Here is a 12,815-nt window from a genome sequence, read left to right on the forward strand (position 1 = left end):
TGGGGCTGCTGAGCTGCTGTAACAGGGGGCGGTAATGCAGCAGAAACGGGTGGCAGCTGCTTTTAAAGCTCAAGGAAGAAGAAGCTGAAGTGGCCCAAGGAAGCGCTCGGCAGCTCGCCTACTTCCCCCCACGGAGCAGCACTGTGAGCATCCCCTCATCAGATCCACCCGACATGGACTTCTCCATCCGCGCGGCCAACCTGGACGACTGCAAGGACATCGCGCGGATGATCATGGTGAGCGGACACGTGCGCGCGCGTGCAGTCCAGCCATATTTGTAAGACCTTTATTAGCGTGTATCGACCGGCAGGCTTACATCAGCGCGACTTCTCATAAACACCATGTTACTGTTATTAGATTAGTGAGATATTATTGTCCTAATAAATAATAAAGTGCTAATAAAGTGCTCGTTAAAGACATGTTTACTGTCGCTGAGCAATAATGATGTTTGAGAAGTCCTAATAAATGATGACAGCTGATGTTATTTTAATTTTTCTCCAGGAACTGGCAGAATATGAGAAAGTGACGGATCATATAAAAGTCACCCAGAAAGGTAGAGTATGTGTTTGTGTCTCAGGTTCTCTGTCTTGAGTTTACATTTATTTTGTATAACATAAATACAACAAGATGAAGCCTGTGGTGACATCCAAAAAGCTGTAAAATAACCTGTGAGCTAAGAAAGACATTAAACTAACATTTTGTTAAATGCAGATTTCAGCTGCTTCAGGGAAACTCAGCTGTGGATATGAATAGTTTTTTTTTTTTTAAAGACCACAGTGCTTTGGCAGCTTTCTTGTTATTTCTTTAAGTAGTCTTCAGGAATAGTTCTCCAGGCTTCTTGAAGGACATTCAAAGCTCTTCTTTGGATGTTGGCTTCCTTTTGTTCCCTTCTCTATCAAGATGATCCCACACTGCTTCAGTAATCTTAAGGTCTGAGCTCTGGGGAGGCCAATCCATGATAGCAAATGCACTGGCAGTGTGTTTGGTATCATTGTAATGCTGTTGTCAGTCAGACTCTTTCCAGATAGTACTGAATGGTGGATCAAAATCTGATGATACTTTTCTGTGTTTATAATTCCATCAACTTTGACAAGATCCTCAACACCACTGGCTGAAATGCAGCCTCAAACACACAGAGACTTTATAGCTGTAGAGACTCACTGCTGTACCGCTGCCATGACCTCCTCTGTACAGACTGATGGGGATTTGAACCCAAAAGATCAAATTTGGATTCATCAGTCCATAAAGTTGTGTGCTTCTCATAGTAATGTAGATTTCATCCACAGCTGGAGTTTTTGTGAAGAGCTGACAGGAGAGTGCAGGTCCAGATGAAAAACACTTATAACCAAAAAAAAAACTATTTGTTTTAAATATAGTTTGGTGTTCAGTTACATCTGTGTAAGCTCAGTAGATTCACCACAGTATGATAAACTATTTGTGTAGAAGCCATTTCTTTCTACCAGCAGGTAGCAGTATTTCCCAGGGATCTTCCTTTAAAAATTAGAGAGTCGTGAGCCTGTGAGAAAAGGCATTGTCGCTGTAGTTTCCAACATAAGGGTTGAGAAGTGTGTTTTTAAATCATTCTCCTTTGCTAAAATTTTTTGATGAAAAGGTTCAAACATTTCCCCTTTGTGAAAACACCATGTAACATCTGTCGTGCTCAGCTGTCTGTAATTTCTTTTCAGACTTGGAGACAGACGGCTTTTCCAAGAACCCGTTCTTTCATGGGATCATCGCTGAGGTGCCAGAACAGCACAGGACCAGAGAAGGTGAGGGAGCTCATATTTACTCATGCAAGTTACAGTTACAGACAGAAACTTGAAACGAATGGGTGAGTGTTAAATAAAATTTACTTTAATATAAACCTGTGCTTTACAAAATCCTAAAATTAACAGAAACTAACATGTCAGTGCTGCTTCTTCTCTTTTGGAATTTATTCTGCTGCCTCCAAGTGACCAAAGCCAAAAAAGAGACGTAATAGTGCTTAAAATGACCCAACCAGCCCAGACACTGGGAAATACAAGGTTACATTTATACAGATTATCGCCCATTAAGTGTGGGCAGCACTAAAACTGCAGTAATCTTTTCATTGATGTATAGGAAATGATACGCAGTTATGTGTGCACAATATGTTTTATTAATTGTGCTAAATGTTCATTAACTTGGTGGAAAACAACATCAAAGCACATATAGCAGTTTTATGAATACTGAAACTGTTTGACTGCTTTCAAATATTTTACTAGCAGATTTATTTTTTCCTTTCAGGCCACACAAAGATCGGCTATGCACTTTACTTCTATTCTTACAGTTCATGGAAAGGCAGATCCATTTATATGGAGGACTTGTACGTGATGCCTGAGTTCAGAGGTACAGTACAGCATCTCAGGAGATCTCACCTCATCACTGTGTATCTGTATTTGCAGTAAATCTCAAGTAATGTACGTGATCTGTGTTTCAGGAAAGGGCGTTGGTAAAGCACTGATGAGCAAGGTGGCTCAGGTGAGTAAAACAGGTACAAACTGTAGAAGTTAAACCTCGAGGCTTTTCCTATTTTCAGTATTTGTTAGCAAAAAACTGCTAATTAGTGTCTCAGAGGTAGCATACAGTGGAAATTTCCATCCTACATCTGAGCACAGCAGTCATTCCTGTCTTCCTCCTTGGTTCCTCTCTCCTGTAGCTGGCTCTGGCTGCCGGCTGCCACCAGCTCAACTTCACCGTCCTGGACTGGAACAAACCATCTATGGACTTCTACCTCAGCCAGGGCTGCTTCGATGTCACCTCCAGCCTGGGCTACCACTGCATGCGCTGTGAGGGGGAGGCGCTAGAGCACCTGGCTCAGCTTTAACCCAAGCCTCGTGACCTTTGCAGCCATGAGATCAGCTGAGACACTGCAGGGATGGACGCCACTCAGCGGCCTCTTTACAATTTGACACTCCTACCACAGCGTTACATTTCAGAGGGACAACTGTTACATTGGCTGTCTGAAGGTCTGTGCACACAGGCTGAACCATTATATATACAAAAATGCCATAAACTTGATTTTCTAATTTAGTTACAGTAAAATTTTGGCTCTCAGTGGATGTTTCAATCCTGAGAGGAGGATTGTTCAAACAAAGTGTGTAACACCACAGAATAAAGCAGCTAATTATATGCATTCCTACTAAGCATTTTTACTTTAGTTCTCAATATCATTCATATTTTAGACAATGTCTTCCACATTAGGCAGCTGTCAGAGGACAAAAACCTCATTATTGCACTTGAGTAAAATTTTCTGGTATCTTTACTTGAGAGCAGCAGCAGCACAACTCAGCTGATCACAGCCTGCACCCAGAAAGTCTGCTGGAGCTCACAATAGAAATTTCATTCATCCATTCTCTTCCACTTATCCTGTCCAGGGTCGCAGGGGGGCTGGAGCCTTTCCCAGCTGACACCGAGCGAGAGGCAGGGTGTGATTTATTTCTAAGGGATTCTCTTCCTCAACGCTGCATCACCACAACTGATCTTAGGGTTCCCCCACCTGCCAAATCCCACTTCAGCCTCTGACTTTACTCATTTTTCTGTGTAGCTGTTGAGGCAAAGTCACCAACACACACTGTAGGCAACAGCAAAAAAGAGCAGCAGTTCTTTTTTTAATGCAATTTGTTTTTCCTCTGATTCTACATAACAGATGTTCAGGCTGAGACAGAATTTGAATTTAAGTTGAAATGTAGTTTCTATTTCCTTGTATTAACTTTATGTTATGATATTAATATGGCAGGTGGAGGTTCAGCCACTGCATAAAAATGGTTGGAGAGCTACTTTACTTTCAACTTTTAATACATATTATTTTTTAAATGCTTCTTTTTATTATTTTTAATGTAGCCTATAACAACAGCAGAAGCAACAGCAAAAAGGTATCATTTTGACTGTTTCCCAGATGAGGAGCACTGTAAAGCTGCTGTAAAGCTGCTGTAAAGCTGCTGTAAAGCTGCTGTGAAGCACAATGTTGGTTATTTTCACTGTTTCCTTCTCAGTTTTTGTTGGATGTGTATGTAATTACAACACTGTTTACAGTAGAGGTGATGTGTTTTCATGATGTGTATTCATTCCCACTGCTCTGCTGCTATTTTACTGTCAGAAAGGACCTCACTGTGTGTTCTGTGTCATAAGAGCTCATATTCAGTTTTTCTGGTCAGATTGGTGTCTTTAATGTCTCCATATTTCTGATGTCTGCGAAATGGTTGAAAAATAAAGTTGGTTGGAAACCTGGTGAATTCAAAAGTTTCAGTAGCACCGTGCATTTTCGACCTCATCCACTGATTTTTAAAAGGGCTTCATGGGATGCATAAATTCCCTCCACTCACAGAGGAGCAGTAAATCCCTCAGCTGAAGTCAAAACATGATAGAGATAAAGTTTAATGAGAGACATGCTATGGAAGTATATTTAGGTCAAAAGTCACACATGAGAAAAAACATAATCCATGCAAATATTTACTATATTCTCTGTCTCCCTGATGTTCACCCATATTTTAAAATGTAATTGTTTACCATCTGGATGCTCTGCACAGACAGCACAAGTCAACAATGACACTGCTGAGGCTGTATGAGGGGAGGTATCACCTGACCTCTGTTGTAAAGTAGATTATCTGGACAGTGAGGAGATTTTAGGAAAAACAGGAAATAATGACCTAGATCACAAATTTAAAGTGTCAAAGTTAATTAAAATACATAAGGGAAAGAGAAGACCAGATAGTCTCCTGAAATCAGTGAATTCCCTGCAGCGTGTGATCATCTGAACAAACAAACAGTGTTTGTTTGTTCAGATTTTTTTCTTTTGTTTTGTGTTATGTGTTTGGACACTAGGGGGCACTTAGTTTATGAGTTGTATTTCTCTTTTGGTGGGCGTCAATGGTGGAAGTATAACAGTTTTTGACCGTGCAACATGTTAATCAGGTATTCCGGCATTTTCACTGTTTAGTTAGGCTGCATATGCTGTTCAGTGATAGAGACGAGAGCTACCTGTTGTCGGTCACCAAATAATAAAAGGAAAGTGAAGACAAAGATGTTTGATTTCGTCAAAGTGTGTGAGTACACAGCTGTGGAGCACGCGTCAGAATCAGCTGAAGTTGACGCCGAGTATCGGCACAGGAAAGCTGATATAAACAGAGATAAGAAATGCAAAGAGAAAAATAATAAAAGACAAAGCTGGAAAGGCTGAAGATGAAGAGCCAGAAAAGAAAAGTTGTGCACCGCATCCAGAAAGTAGATAATTGGAAGCAATGCGGGTTTCAGTATTTTTTCAGAATTTTTAATTTACTGTTTTACAAATTTAAAAAGAAAGAAAAAATAAAGCACTTTTTATTAAGGACTTTTTTTTAAAAAGGGAAAGATTTCTGAAATATTTTGTTTTTTCTTGTTTTTATGAGAGGCGATCTAATGAATTTAAGTTCGTGTATACAACCGAAACTGAAACTTTATGTCTTTATTTTTTAAGAAACTTCATGTGAAATAACACAAAAATAACTTTTTATTTTTGAAGAGTTACCCGCGATATTATATTCTCATCGAAAACAGCTGACTATTATGATGACTCTCATGATTAGATTTATTTATTTCCTTGTTAATATGAACCACCCATCTGTGAGGCGGATGAGATAAATAGCGGAAGCACACCAGCTCCTCGCATAAGCTTCAGAGAACCTGAAAGGATCGCAGCTTTGATCAAATACAAAATAATGTGTGAAGTCGCTGTTACCTCGCCTGAAGGTTATCAGATGAAGATGATGATGACACAGGAACTACTGAAAATTACCGTGGGGTGCTTCATTGAGGAATTGTTGAAACTATTTGTTGTATTCTGTGCCTTCTCAGGTAAATAACATATACATGTACGGTTGTTCTAGACCTGTATAATATTAATACAGCTGTTCAACGGCTAACTCGCTGTATATTATATATATATTAAGTTACAAGATATATTAAGTTACAACTTAATATATGCAGCTCGCAGCTCACTTTAATGCAGGGAGGAAAAATGATTTATTTGTAGCTATTTTTTAGCCTAAAGGCTGCAAAGTAAAGTCCGTTCTTCCCTGTGTTGCGTGTTTTCAGAATACTCAAAAGAGAATATTCGGCTGATCATTGGAGACAAGCCACTGAATAACTCTGCGCCACTGTCCGATTACAAAATCACCCCCGGGACAGCAGTGCAGATGGTGAGGAAGGTTAACGGAGGATGAGGGACACCGTCATGAATTCATCTGACTGCATCCGACGAAGTCAAAGGCGGATTGAATAATTGACACAGGGAGAGAAAATAATTATTTTCATTATTGTTCACATTTAATTGAAGCAATCTTCGGCTTTTATTCTCCTCTGTGCTTTCTTTACATTTTACAGCGCCTATCATGCTTTTGTATTTGTATTTAGAGCTCAGCGCTAATTCATTGTCGCATGGTGTAAAGAATGATTAATTAGGGTGCTTGTTTTTCTTACAAGTGGTTTGGTACAACAAGCTGTGTGCCTGAGATATTATTACCGTTATTATTATCACTGATGTCATACAAACCTACTGTCTGATCCAGCGTTCACTTGAGCATAACCTCTTAATTTGGAACTTTAGCTATGGTTACAGAGAGCATCCACCATTGATACTTTATATGACTGATAAGGAAAATTGTTGGCCTTTTTTAAAGTAAGTGTGTGTGTGTGTGTGTGTGTGTGTGTGTGTGTGTGTGTGTGTGTGTGTGTGTGTGTGTGTGTGTGTGTGTGTGTAGCCTAATATTCATTCTTTTATATCAATAGAAGATAGCAAAAAATGTACAAATGTAACAGTACACAGAGAAACATCCACAAGGTAAATAGTGAGAAATATCTATTTTCACTTTACTACTTTGCACAAAATTGTCCTTTTATGTACGTGAACAAAAACAAATCAAATATTGTTCTGATCACAGTCCACTGAATGTTCCCATGTTTGTCAGCGACAACATTTAAGACTATGCTTAATAAATTATTTCTCTACTGAGCTGCCAAGTGTGTTCCATCTTTAAACTTTAAAATGTTGAATGTTCTGGTTCACTGATGAGCTTGGATTCCTTTTTAAAACTAATAATTTTTTCTCTGTGACACTGCTCGTTCTCTAAGCAATAACGAGGCAGGAAGGAAAAAAAAGTCCACAGACTCATGTTACATGTGATGATACTGACTTGTTCAGCTCCAGGGATAAAAATTTTATTTAAAATAAAAAAAAAAAAAACTTTATTTAAATTAACCGCATGTTTGATTAAACAAACACTCAAACATTATTAAACATGAAATTGAGCAATATGTAAATCAGGCACATGGAACTCCACTGAGTATTAAAAGTTGCAACAGACTTTACATGTGGATAAATTGAATAATAATGACATATCCTGGCTATAATGTTCACCAGTTTTTGCACATTTTTATCTTATAAGTCACATGATTTCTTCTACGTTCTCATGAAAAAATGATAGTGAAAGCATTGAACGTGGGACTCCCCTGGCACTCCAAACACCTTGGTCATGTTGATTTGACAGCCTTTAGTGCCCTTAAACAAAACAACAGGACTTTCCCACATTATTGTTGTGCGACTGTAACAGAACTCTAAAGAGATGATATTTCTAAACATGCACAAACAACAACAGAAACACTAAGGATGAGCCCCACACCCTTTAAGATGAAACTCATTTCCACTGCTTGTATCCACAGTCTTATTCTTTCAGTCACTACCCACCTGTGACCATAGAGGAGGGCAGGAATGTAGATCAACCTGTAAATCAACAGCTTCACTTTTACACTTAGCTCTCTTTTGACCACAGCAGACCGGTATACCATTTGCACCAAACTGTCAATCTCCCACTGCACTCCCCATGTCCATAAAAGTTAGATATACAGTTGATCCCTGCTGAATTTATTTTGCTCACCTCCAAAGAAATGAACTGTCTCTAATTTTATGGTTGTTTCATTTTAATGGAGAGAGACACAATATCACCCCCAAAAAATCCAGAAAAAACACATTCATAAAAGTTCTGAGTTATCAAGTGATGAATGACAAAGTGAGCAAACTTGCAAATTCAGCAGGGATCAAATAAATATTGCCCACACTGCAGGAATGTTAGAAAGAGCTTATTCATAAACAAAACTGCTGTAATGTGTGTGTGAGTGGGTGAATGAGGCTGATGGTAGGACACACTTTGAGTCCTCACCTTTAGTAGAAAGGAGCTATACTTAAGTGCCAGTCCATTTAATAGCACCCTGAATTAAGAGGAAACAATAGGTCACATAAGCAATCTCAAAACTTTGAAATCCAAAACCAGCTCAGTACAGCACAGTGTGACGTCCACCACTCTGCTCAGACATCAGACTAAATGTAAAGGCACACAGAGAAACTCCAGAAAGAAAATACTGAGAAAATGCATTCATTTTAATAATGTACATAAATAAAAACAAATACTATTCTTCCGGCCACACACCAAACAGCTGTGTTGCAAAGTTTTGTGTTTTCATGTCAATGACAGCATTCAAAATCATGATTAATGAAATGTGTTCCTACACTTTGCTGCCAAGCATTGTGAGCATTTTCTGAGGTTTTTTTGAACTTTTTGGATTACACACAATGTTGGATTCCAGATCAGTTTATTCAACTTAGTGAGCAGCAATCAGGGAAAGAAGAGGTTAAAAAAACTGATCTGTATTGTTTAAACTTTGATAAAAGGAGAAGACTCTCTCACAGGAGTCACACTGTCATGCATATCATTATGTACAACTACACATAAAGGCTCATTATACAATGTAAAGATTCAATTTGGGAATTTCATGCAAATAAATTATTGTTTGAAAATCATTTAAACTGACAGGAAGAAGGAAAATTCCACAGGCTTATAGTAACTGTACTCAAAATCCTGAAAATGATTTGATTTCTTTAACTGAGTGCATGTTTTACACTTTAACTTACACATTAACTTTTGATTGCAGTGTAAAACACGCAGCTGGTTTCTTCTGCCACACAGGTATAGATTTCTGTCTGGGGGCCACACCACTGGGGCATGGTGCATAAGGGCCACTTGTTTTCAAACAGTCAGTAAAGATCTTCAGGCACACAAAACAAAACTTCACCTTACACTGAGGACAAACAAGAGATTTACAATTCCTCTTGGTGTGCTCCACCAGTAAGCCACAGGTGGGACAGGCGCGGACGGAGGGGCACCCGTGGATACCCTTCATAGACTCAAAAGTGATCTCTGGGCAGGTTTCTAGAGCTTTTAGTGACTGGTTGCAGCAGCCATCATTGTCACAGCGGTCTTTGCGAGGTCGTGCACCCTTCCACTCCCTCAAACACTGCCAGCAGAATTCGTAGGGCCGTCCTTTCTGTGCTGTGCACACTTTGCAGAGGACATTCAAATCTGATCCATTCTCTCTCTCCACAGAGGATCTGCATCCAGGACACTACATGGACACAGAAGAGAGACACCATTCAATGCACAGTTAAATGTTTAAATACAGTATATGGTAACATATTAATGAGACACTTACTAATTTGATCTTGAGTGTTTGTCTGGCAGCATTGAAGGCGATGGTTCTTTTAAAGTACTTCATTTCTTGAGGGGTCAGAAGAGCCATTTTCCAAACCTCTCCAAAAGGCCACTCGACATCACAACCAAACTGGCCACAAACAAACCTGCTCTCACCCTTCATTGAAATATTGAGAGGTGAGAGAAATATTAGACTCAGTTTTTGGAGGCAATCTACAAAACAACCTGATGAATTGTGGCTTTGCCTGTTTTTTTAAGTTAAACTACATTATTAAAACTGTAAACACTGCATTATGGGTAAGACTGACTGTGACAGCTAATGAAACCAATCATATCCTAAACTAAACATTCCATCAAACATCTCAGAACTGCTTTGCAAAATTATTTGATGCAACACTAAAACTATTTTTGCTGTTTATTTCTGTCTGAAAGCCATTTATGAAAAAAGTCATTTACACTGAAAACATCCAAATGGTCACAGCAGGAGCACAGGTGTCATTAAAAACTGCACTGAGGTCTCACAGAAGGCAGAGGCTGATTTATTTATTTTATGTTACAGTGCCTCTCTCTCTTTGTTGATCTCAGTCAGTGTCGCTCACCCAGCAGCCTGTTTCACTCTCATCTTTAATATGTCGCTTTCAAATAGGATAATATTTAACTACATTGTGGATCTCTGTGTTTAAGTGAATAGATATCCTGTTATGTTGGTCTTCACAATCCACAGCAAACATGATGATAGATCAGGAATTATTTTCTTAATTTATTCATACCTGTGTTCCTGCTTGTAATAAATGGAAGTGGATTAAAACATTAACTTCTGTAATTACAAGGCTCAGCTTTTATTTATTCATTCATTTATTTATTTAAATGAAGCCAACGAGGCCTACCTGCTCCAACAACCTGAGACACCAGTTGGTGAGAGAGGTCGGAGTCACAGCATGACCGCAGGACATCAGAGCTCTTGAAGACTTGAAGCCTTCACACAAAACTAGAACACACACACACACACACACACACACACACACACACACACACACCAGTGTTAAACAAGAATAAATGCTAATGTGTTTTCTTTTTTGTTTCTTATGTTGGTTGATGTGACCACAAATAATTACAATGACTTTCAACAATGACTTTTTTGTTGTTCTTATTATTATTATCATTACTATTATTATAATTACAAACCAAATTAGTGTTTAATATGTTTGTGCCCAACTGATACTCACAATCCAGATCATCGTCTCCATCCACAAATCTAAGTGTTGGGTCTTGAGGGTTGTAACATTTCTCCTGTTTTGTGCTCACATTTGAAGCCATCGCGCTGCAGAACAACAACAAACAAATCAGAAAGATCAGTTTCGGTTTCAGTGTTGCGGAGAATGCAGAAACCAACACTTCTAAACGGTTCGAGTCTCTTCGTCACTTTCAGCGTTCAGTCGTGTTTCGGTATCACTGTAATGTCAGACTGTGGGAGTGAGCAGGTGGAGCTCTGCGGTGCCGTAACAATTAGTCCGATTAAACAATTTGTTACTAATGAAATTAGATCAATGAACACCAAATGTAACACCTACATCAGAGAGTGAAGCACGCTGAGTGTTACCTGTGCAGTAGACCCGGGAATGAGGTCATCGTTGGTGTTTAGCGCTGGATGTAGCCGCAAGACGTCTGCAGCGGTGGTGAGCCTAGCAACTGCTGACTCTGGATGACGTGAACACAAGCGCGCTCTCTCTCTCTCCCTCCCCTTTCGTTTGATGTCTAAATCAAGAAACATTATTTTTAAAGTTTAAAGTTCACCCCATCTCATCACCTGTGTTTATAATCAGACGGTCTTTGCTGCGCTTTGATTGGCTGATCGGCTGTAGACAAATTTCTCCTTTAAAATAAAGGAGTCACCCATAACTACTGTTATCAAAGATAGACATGATATTACAAATTAAATTTACTTTTAACACGATATTCTAGAAACAGTTCAATAATTCTTTTTTATATGTTTAGTAAAGGTATGTTACAGACTCTTTCCTTCTTTCTTCATCATTCATGTATTTTTGTCAAAAAAAAAAAAAAAAAGACAAAACACGCCACTTTTGATTTTCTATATTATCCATCCAATGATATCATTAAGTAAATTATTTGAATCAGAAAAAGTGAAAGCTTGATATGGCGACAGCCCTAAATCTCAAATATGAAAGTCTTTAGTAATCAGTAACACATGAAAAGGTGAACAGAGTTTACGTGGATGAATAATAATGACATACTGGCCACGTCTGATTGGCCGACATCAACTATCCAACTGACAGTGTGAACATAAACCATGTGATTTCTTTTAAGCCTCGTCTGAGAAAATGATAGTGGAAAACAATCTAAATATGGAACTCCCCAAACCTTCCTGAAGCACTTGTTTGGTTTGTTGATAAAGCCTGTCACTTTGGAACAGCCCATCAATAATCACTGAGATTATTGAACCTTCACCTCATCTGACCTTCACAGATCCTGAAGCAGCACCTCAGCCTCACACGCCATCCAGGCATGCTGTTAGAAGCCTAGATTCACATGTCCTAACAGAGCTTTTTCATCTTCAAAATTATATTTAAAATATATCAAATGTTTAACTGTAATTGTTAAAATGTTTTCTTTTCTTTAGTTTCAAACACACATTCAAGTACACATCTCAGTCTGAGCAAACAGACTGTGTTGACAAATGTGACCACAATGACAAACACGTTTCCTGTGTGCTTTTATTTTAGTGAGTTGCACAACTTGTGAGTGCACTCTTTTGTTTAGTTGGTTTTTGTTTGGTTTCTAAAGCCTAGTTATTGTTTTATTTCAGTTGAATTAAATGTTTTTCACTCTTAGTTTTAGTGAAGCTGTGGCCAAAGTTGTGTGAGTGCAACTTAACAACAAACTTTAATGGTGTTCAGGGAACGTGCTATAATTAGTTATGACATATGTGTATATTTAGTAAGAGTCCTCTCGCTCCTGTGTTGTGTTTGTAGGATATCTTACAGCTGAAGTCCAGCTGATTGTTGGAGGAAAGCTGCTGGACGATGACTCTCCATCGCTGTCTGAATATGGACTCAAACCCTCGTCTGTTGTGCAGATGGTGGTGATGGTCCACGGAGGCTGACGGAGACCATCATCATGCAGCTGACTGCACCCAGAAACTCACAGCAGGACTGAAACATGAAACACCTGAAGGACAAAAAAATCATTCCCTTCCTAACTGTGGTTGAACTGTGTCATCTCTGGGCTCTGGTTCTTCTTCACACTTCCTCTACATCA

At 38.9% G+C, this 12,815-nt stretch overlaps 2 protein-coding genes across 2 annotated transcripts; one reads left to right on the forward strand and one right to left on the reverse strand.

Moving 5' to 3' along the window:
* On the forward strand, nt 1–3,401 carry LOC115796854 (diamine acetyltransferase 2-like). The gene is made up of 6 exons (XM_030753320.1): nt 1–236; nt 502–553; nt 1,686–1,769; nt 2,266–2,367; nt 2,459–2,499; nt 2,678–3,401. Exons 1-6 carry the CDS (start codon nt 174–176, stop codon nt 2,843–2,845), a joined length of 510 nt encoding a protein of 169 aa, XP_030609180.1. The 5' UTR covers nt 1–173; the 3' UTR covers nt 2,846–3,401.
* A 5,554-nt stretch (nt 3,402–8,955) lies between these two features.
* LOC115797075 (probable E3 ubiquitin-protein ligase ARI5) lies at nt 8,956–12,815 on the reverse strand. The gene is made up of 6 exons (XM_030753552.1): nt 12,540–12,815; nt 11,137–11,291; nt 10,763–10,857; nt 10,424–10,524; nt 9,538–9,693; nt 8,956–9,450 (listed from the first exon to the last, which is right to left on the reverse strand). Exons 2-6 carry the CDS (start codon nt 11,163–11,165, stop codon nt 8,956–8,958), a joined length of 876 nt encoding a protein of 291 aa, XP_030609412.1. The 5' UTR covers nt 11,166–11,291; nt 12,540–12,815.

Source organism: Archocentrus centrarchus, chromosome 18, assembly GCF_007364275.1.
Source record: "Archocentrus centrarchus isolate MPI-CPG fArcCen1 chromosome 18, fArcCen1, whole genome shotgun sequence".
NCBI classification, from domain to species: Eukaryota; Metazoa; Chordata; class Actinopteri; order Cichliformes; family Cichlidae; genus Archocentrus; species Archocentrus centrarchus.